The following is an 8,234-nucleotide window of genomic DNA, read 5'->3' on the forward strand; positions in this document are numbered from 1 at the left end:
GAATTTTTTTGGTTTTAAAACACATCTTTTAAGAGACACAAAATGCAGAAAGGTTCTTTTGACCAGTCCTTCCAGATTTTCCACTTTTAGGAAGACCAGCTTTCATCTCTAAGTTCTCTTCAGATTAAAGGCTTTATTCAGTACTAAGTGCCCTGGAGTAAACTGGGGGGGTGGGTGGGCCGGAAAGCACTGAGCGTTGTTACAGAAGACACCCCTTCCCTTCTCAAACCAGAGGTTCATCAACTCCAGAAAAGACTTGTTCAGAAAAGAACCTCCTCTATTTCCCTTTCTTAAATTCTTTTTTAATGTTTATTCATTTTTGAGAGAGAGAGACAAGAGTGTAAGTGGCAGAGAGTCAGAGAGACACAGAATCGGAAGCAGCTCCAGGCTCCCAGCTGTCAGGACAGAGCCTGACGTGGGGCTCCAACTCATGAGCTATGAGAGTAATTGCTGACCTGAGCAGAAGTTGGCCACTCAGGCACCTGATTTCCACCCCCTTTTAAAATTTTTTATTTTTGAGAGACAGAGATAGCGAGAGCAGGGGAGGGTCAGGGAGACAGGGGGACATAGAAACTAAAACAGGCTCTAGGCTGAGCTAGCTGCCAGCACAGAGCCCAACACAGGTCCCGAACCCACAAACTGTGAGATCATGACCTAACCCAAAGCCAGAAGCTTAACCGACTGAGGCACCCAGGCACCCCCCTTTCCCTTTCTTAACTAGAGGTACAAACTGTATCCAGTTATAGGACTATATGCCTCATGCCTCAATTCCCTGAAGTAAGTAAGCACCCACTGAAATGTCAAGAACTCAGATTAAGGCAGATCTTTTCCGTTTGTACTTAATTTGGGTTACGGGACAGGAGAAAGACCTAGGGAAAGGCACTGACCCACAGGAATAAGCAGGGTGTTTTGTGAGTGGCACTGTACCCACAGAAGGAAACCTCAACACAAATCCAAGGCAGCAGCTAAAAAACAGGGCAGAGTTCAGTGTACCAACCTTATAAAATGCAAATCTAGATGCAGAGACAAAATATAATTTCAACATTGTTTTAATCAAGTATTGTAGCTGTTTGAAACAGGAAAATTTAAGACTATTGAATAGATCAAAGCAAGGATTAATTTATTAAGATAGCCCCTATGGGTAAAACTTTCATTACATGGATTTGAATTCCACTGTAAATTTGGCACCAGACTGAACACTGTCTCAGCCAAAATTTTCTTAGTGTTTAGAAGCCTGAACAGGTTTTCTTTCAGATTAAAAGAGGTGAGGGGAAAAGCTCCATAACAAAACCCTATTAGCTTGACATTGGGTATGCTGACTGCAACTTGGCCTAAGTCACCACTATCTCCTATAGAATTTCAGATAATGAAAGCAAATTCACCTCTGGCAAAGAACTGTAACCCAGGTGAGATGCAAATTTGCAGAGATTTCATTGCTTTGGTATGACAAAGCAACATTCCTGCCAGGTAGGTGCTTCTGCTTCACTCATCAATATTGACTGAAAGGCAGAGACCAATTTGCAGGTCTTTAAGATAGATTACTTGATTTTACTTCCTTAAAATATCAAGCTAACAAGATTTTATTATATCAAATGTTTGTCTAATTTCCAATGTGAAAAATTCTTAAGATACATTTATTAAACTCTCATTATAATCTGTGAAGACAGATCACGGACAAAAGAGATATAAGACAGTGCCCCCAGCAAAATTAACCCTTTGGATTTTTGATTCCTAGTGTACTTTGTGGAAAGGAGGAAACGGAACAAGTTTCTCCCCTAAGAGGATTTCTCAGACAGCCATAACCCTTATGAAATGAGTTTCGATGAGCTAAGCAAGCAAAAAATTCACCAGCAAGTTCTTTCCAAATCTAAACCTCAGGATGCGCTGGGTCAGGCCCTAGAAACCTGCATTCTGTTGCCATCATCAGACTTCTTGGGTGTCTGGCTATATTCAACATGAAATAAAAAACACTTTAAGTCGTACACCAAAATATAGACTTTAACTGGAAGTATGCTTTTAGCTTGTGTTTAAATAAAACATTTTGGGGGCAAAAAAATCAAGTTTGAGACACAGTAACACTTATTTTGGCAAGAGAGCAACCAAAACCTATAAAAAGCACAAGCTATTAAGTATCTACATGTAAAGGCATCAAACAAACCATATTATCAGGAGAAAATCCACAATGAACAAAAGATACAGTATGCCTAAACATTTGAAAATGTAATTAAACCCTAATAAGAGTTGAAAAATTATGCTCAGTTTTTGCTAGAGATTAAGTGCACCTTTTCCTGCTTCCCCCCAATAAAGTCATAGCTTACTATATCATCACCTTAGTTGCAGAATTTTCTCAGTATAAAGCAACAGCTACATACACATACAACGCTTATTTGTTAATGTAATCATTCCCCTGGCTCATCCAGCGTGCACATGACTCCAAAGACTACAATTTGGGGTAAATATACACGAACTGAAAAAACACAATTCAAGTTTCAAAACCTGCTCTTAAAATTATTTATAGGACACTCAGGTCATTTTTACTTCTCAGTAAGATAAAGATGTCACACTGCCATTTAATTATCAGTCCACCTTGGCATGGGAAGAGTGTACATTACCAGATGCCAACTGGAAGGACTGAACACTTTAAGTACTTATTTCTCAGTGGCTGATGAGGACAATTAGAAGCTCATGTTGACATTCAGCCGAAGACGGCTTTGCAGTCTCAGCACTAACAGGCTCCGAGAATCCCACCAGGTTCATGATGGTGCGGTATTTTAAGGAGGAGCCATTTCAGCTTAAGTCATTCAGAGCCAAAATCTTAAGAATGACCAAAATCAAATCTTTATTTAACTGTATAAATGTGATCCAAATGTGTCCACCACTAATTTTTCAAAAAGAAACATGCTATAAATAAGCAAACTGTATCTGCTCACTGATAGGTGTATGGACTCCCTAGATGTCTTGTTGGGCTTAATTACAGACCACTCACAGCAATACGTTTTTAGTAGAAAGTGTAGCATGATGTTAAGCCATTTTAGCTTTTGCACATACATGTTGCACTTCTGGCTGATGATGCAGAAAGATTTGCAGCATTACACTGTTAAGCTGGGCTGCACCCACCCCTTTAAATGGCATCAATATCAATGTCATCATCCTTGTTGTCAGACTTCACAGCTTCAACTTTAGGGACACTGGCAGTCTTCGAATACACCACCTGATAAAACAAATTTTTTGTTTACTGTAAATTTTATCGCAGTAAAACTACTAGACTTAATTTTTCACAAGCTTTTGTTATGTGACCACCAACTCCCTCCATGGCCTACCATAATCTTAATTTTCATAGACAACTAGCTCCTCTGTACTCAACCTGTTATCTTTGAGAATTCATAGATTATCAGCAATCACGATTATGGAGATATTTCAAGCACCTTAAGATTTTCAGTTAACCCGAGATTACCATTCTCGACTTCCCAAACCCTCACCTCTAATGCTATTTACCTCAATATTCTCATCTTCATCATCTTCTTCACCCCCAGAAGATTCCTCCTCTGCTTCCTTCAACCATTTTATAAATGGTTCTGCCTTGACACGAATCTCTTTGGCAAGGTCTTTTGAGACATATTTCTTAGAGGCCTAAAAAATGTTCAATACAATTCCCTTAGTTGAAGAACCTAAAAAATAATGTGTTATTCATAGAATTCCCCACATTCAGCTCTTTGAAGGGATTGGGTTACATCCTAATCTTGACACCATAAAATACATGCATTTAGCAAGCGTACTGAAGAGTCTATGTACTTCTGTAATTACTAGAAAACTGCCAGGTGAGAATCACCTAGGGATTATACCAGGGACTGTAGAAGTTAACTTATTCCAAAAGAGACCCCCAACAGCTGTATGAACACTTCTGATCTTGAAGAGACTGTTTATATACACATTCCCCACCTTTTCTGACCAGCTGATGATGACTTCTTCTTCCAACAGATCTGCATCGTACATCTCCTTTAAGATATGGGGAATCTTGGAAATGAGCTGAGCTTGATGCATTGCTACTACACACTCCAAACCATGAAGAAGGTACCGCTGAGCTTTTTTGTTGTTGTGACAAAACTGGAAATAAATGTGTTGGCATTAACAACTTTTACAGAAGTTCTAAGTTAAGTACATTAATCGATTCAGTACCATTCCTTAAGGCTATGGCCTTAAACAGTGGTTCAAAAAAGTCAACCCATAAAGATCCATGCATTATTCGATCTCTAAGGGGCTATGTAAAGCATTTTCCAGATACTCCTGTGCTTGTGAGGTAGGTCAATAGCTCCGATGTTCCTGGGGTCACACAGTTCTCATCTCATTTATAAAGCTAAAATAATTTGCTTACTCGTAGGAAATGGCGTCTGTATTTCTTAATTTGTTCTCTAATCTTCTCATTAAAAAGAACTTCAGTCAAAACAAGAGGGCCCATGGCTTTTACATCCAATCTTTCTGCTTCAGCAACAATTTCTTTGTCGGATGAGTCAATAATACCTTCTTCTTTCTTTTTCTGCAAATAAAAAGAAAGCAATTCAGTGAACTAGAGACATATTTTGCTCTAGAGATGCTAGGTACTAGTTCCAACTTTCAAGGACCTTTTTCTAAAATTTATTATAGTTACAGAATTTATTTTTTTTCAAGTATTTTTTACATTTATTTATATTGAGAGAGTGCAAGAGGGGGCAGAGAGAGAGGAGAAAGTGAGAATCCCAAACAGGCTCTCATGAACTGTGAGACCATGATCTGAGCTCAAGTGGAATGCTGAACTGAGGTGCCACAGTTTCAGGACCTTTTAAGGATTATGTGCATACCAAAGACCATACCCAAAACCACCTTCAAGAAGTATTTCAGCAAAAAATGGAAAAATAAACCTGGCACCTGAATATCCAAAAGACAGCTTGAGAAAAATTACGTGCCCAACAACCAGCTTAAAGTCATAAATATCTTAAAACCCAACGTTGGCAAAAATTGAGATCTTGATTGAGAAATTAACTGCTCTTGAAGCAGTTCACTTTACCTTAACAAAGTCAAACAGGATATTGACCCGCTCTTCAACAGTCCTTTCCAAATCATCACTGAGGGTCAGAACTTTCGCATGGTCACTGATTTCATCCATTCTGCGTCTTTGAGCTTCCTCAGTTGTATCCTCCCCCCAATCATCATCCTCCTCTTCTTCCTGTTAAAAATAAGCACGCTTAGTCAAATGCCTTAAGGATAAAATATATATACATACATACATACATATATATATATATATATATCCAGATTTCTAGTCACGTTAATGGCATCGGGTTCATTTCTCACCAAAAAACCATATCTGATCCTCAAACATACCATTGCAATATCATAACGATGACTAGTTTCATTATTTCTGCCCATATCAACCAAACACCGTTTTTTGTTTTTACAATTTTAGAGCCTACAGGACCATCAACCTTGCACTCACCACAGCATGTGGAGGAGGACTGATCTCATTTGGTGGTGGTGGTGGTGGGGTCTCACTGCTGGACATGGAACCATTTTCCTTGTCTTTTCCCTTCCTGTTTTTCTTTTCCTTTTCTTTCTTCCCTGTACCACTGTCACTATTCTCTACAGGAAAATGAAAAAGTAAAAAAAATTTATTACTATGATGTGTATTATACCTCATGGTCTCTCGTGTACATTTAAAAACCCAGCCCTCTCTTTTGCTTTGGAACCTTTCCCTCAGAAAACCATACATAAATACAGTGCTACTTAAAAATTCTAAGAGAACTCACAAAGTTCATCTACCAATATTTCATAGGTAAAAACACTCACAGTAAGAATAAAATATCCCCAAATACTAGAATAGATTGAAAGATGTAGGGTCTCAAAAGATCAAGTAATTAAGTAAAAGGTGGCCCTCCCGACCCTTTCCCCCATGAACCTTTACAAAAATATACCTCAAATGCACATTAGCCAACAGGTGAAACAGTGTTTAAGTCTATATAACAGTTGGTCTCATGGAGGAGAACACTGGAATAGGTTAGACTTTCTTGCTATAGCAAGCTCAAATTGCGTCAGACAACTTTGATCATCTGACACAGAGTGCTGCTTGCAATATTCTAAGTCACTCAGGCTTAAACAGCCAAGACCCTCAGTGCACAAAACGGTAATGCAGTAGACCTTTTGAGGCTCCACCACAATTCATTTTATGGTATCCACGTCTCTCATTCTAAAAGAACAGATCTTAAATACTGACAACAAAATTGACTTAAACCAGCAGTCTTTTTTTCCCTTTAGTGGTCTGTAACTCTCATAAATTCAACGTTAACACAATACAGAGATAAAAAATCCATTGTATTCTGGTTTTGTAATAGTAAAAAAGCTTCAGTTATGTTTCCAACATCAGTTGCTTTTAAGTTAAAATCTTAGAAGTTCATCATGAGACTTACCAGGTGGGTTTTTGAGAATGAACGTGCAGAGTTTATGATGTGTGTCAAGCATGCCTCGATAGCCACAGGCTTTACAGGAGTTACCTATTGTTTGCTTCTTTGGATTGACATGCTGCCAACAACAAGAACAGTTAAAAAAAATAAGCATCACCTATGACACAAATTAAAAATTAGATAAGTAGCAAAGTTGTTAGAGTACCTGACAGCAACTCCAGCTTAACACACAGAACTATTTTTTACAGAAAATAATCTATATAGAAGAGGATGAAAGCATCTAAACTATTTGTTGCTTCAGGTTTTATTTCCAATTAAATCTGTTCTCCCTTCTAAGGAACAGAATTTGGTGGTATCACAGATGATCACAAAAGCAGGTAACTTTCTGTCTTACTGACAAAACTCTCAAAAACACTCACCAGATCTGTTTCAGGATTCTCACACTCAGGACAGAGAACAAATTTTTTAATGAATCCATCCAACATGTCTTGCAGCTTATTCGCCTCATGAGATCCATTGACAATGTAACGGTCATTCTTAACATCAAACTGGGTCTGTGCTCCCAGCTCACAACCAAAATATTTGGTGGGATCTATGAGGGGAGGGAAAAGTATGTTAACTAGATCCATGGCTACTCATCCGTCCTATACCAAGGTCACAGCTTACTCTTTTATGCTGGATTAAAAGGTGTTGCTCGGGTAATTTTATTTCCTAACAGCAACTAGGAAGTCCGATGATTTTCAAGCCCAGGATTCCACTTAACCCTGGAGGTAGTGAACACACAACTCCAAAAAGACACCCACAGCAAAGTTTGTCATTTCCATATTGACAATGTTTTTTTCAGGCTCCTCTTTAAGAGGTACTACTTACACGTTGGAGGCCGATTAAGCGCCTTTGCAACGTCAACCATGTTGACTATAACTGTCTTGATACCATTTCCTTTGCCCTCAACCTATAGAAAAAAAGAACTTTAATTTTGCATTATCTACTCCAGAAAATGCCGTCTTTTAAAATCTACGGACAGACTTAGACCCTATTACTAAGACGAGGATCGGTATTACCTTGGCAATCAGACGGGGCATCTTGTAGCGATAGAACTGGTCTGACACACTGCGGTTGACATTGACAGACATTTTGGCTTATTAGTGGCTTTATCAATAAAATGAAGAGATCTTTGATTGCAACTTTTTGGTATCTTCTGTCTGGAGAAGAAGGGATGACATAAACGACTGCAAGAGTTCTCGGTCTCTGACATGAAAAAATTTTCGCCACTGAGGCTGTAAGCTTCTTGCTTGTATGCTATGTTTCCCCAATACAGGTACCAATGGCTGCGCAACAGCTCTGAAAAAGAGAACACAACCCCCCGCCTCGGCGTTTAATGGGCTTCCCGCGGGAGGACTCCGGCCGCCTAATCCTGCTCCGCCGAGCCCCCCAAGTTCACGCGAGCAGCAGCCGGCGGCCCCATCGAACACAGAGCACCTGCAGCGGCGGGACGGGCCTCCATCCGGACTCGGCGGGAGAAGGGCCGGGAGCCGCCGCCCCGCACAGCCCGGCCTGTCAGAGGTCGGCTTCCGCGCGGCCGCCGAGTTCCAGCAGCTGCCGAGACCCAACGCAGGGCCTCTGCCCGGCAAACCCAGCCCGGCGCCAGGAGAACCTTCGCGGGTTCCCGCCCCCGCCCCCTCCGAGACCGAAAGCGGCGGACTTGTCCCCCAGCACTCGCGTCTCCGCCACAGGGGAGCGCGCGCCCGCGGGCGTGCGCGCGGACGGCGAGGCGGCGACCGAGCGCGACCTCGACCTCTCCTC

At 40.6% G+C, this 8,234-nt stretch overlaps 1 protein-coding gene and 1 non-coding gene across 2 annotated transcripts; both read right to left on the reverse strand.

Annotated features, from left to right (window-relative positions):
- Positions 1-1,033: 1,033 nt before the first annotated feature.
- Positions 1,034-8,133, reverse strand: EIF5 (eukaryotic translation initiation factor 5). The gene is made up of 10 exons (XM_029951636.1): positions 7,493-8,133; positions 7,302-7,383; positions 6,851-7,023; positions 6,438-6,549; positions 5,471-5,613; positions 5,042-5,200; positions 4,373-4,534; positions 3,940-4,104; positions 3,496-3,630; positions 1,034-3,211 (listed from the first exon to the last, which is right to left on the reverse strand). Exons 1-10 carry the CDS (start codon positions 7,562-7,564, stop codon positions 3,122-3,124), a joined length of 1,293 nt encoding a protein of 430 aa, XP_029807496.1. The 5' UTR covers positions 7,565-8,133; the 3' UTR covers positions 1,034-3,121.
- Positions 5,976-6,099, reverse strand: LOC115303232. The gene has a single exon (XR_003913923.1). It is a non-coding gene; the product is annotated as a small nucleolar RNA SNORA28 (small nucleolar RNA).
- Positions 8,134-8,234: the final 101 nt, after the last annotated feature.

The sequence above is a fragment of the Suricata suricatta genome, chromosome 9 (assembly GCF_006229205.1).
Source record: "Suricata suricatta isolate VVHF042 chromosome 9, meerkat_22Aug2017_6uvM2_HiC, whole genome shotgun sequence".
Taxonomy (NCBI): Eukaryota; Metazoa; Chordata; class Mammalia; order Carnivora; family Herpestidae; genus Suricata; species Suricata suricatta.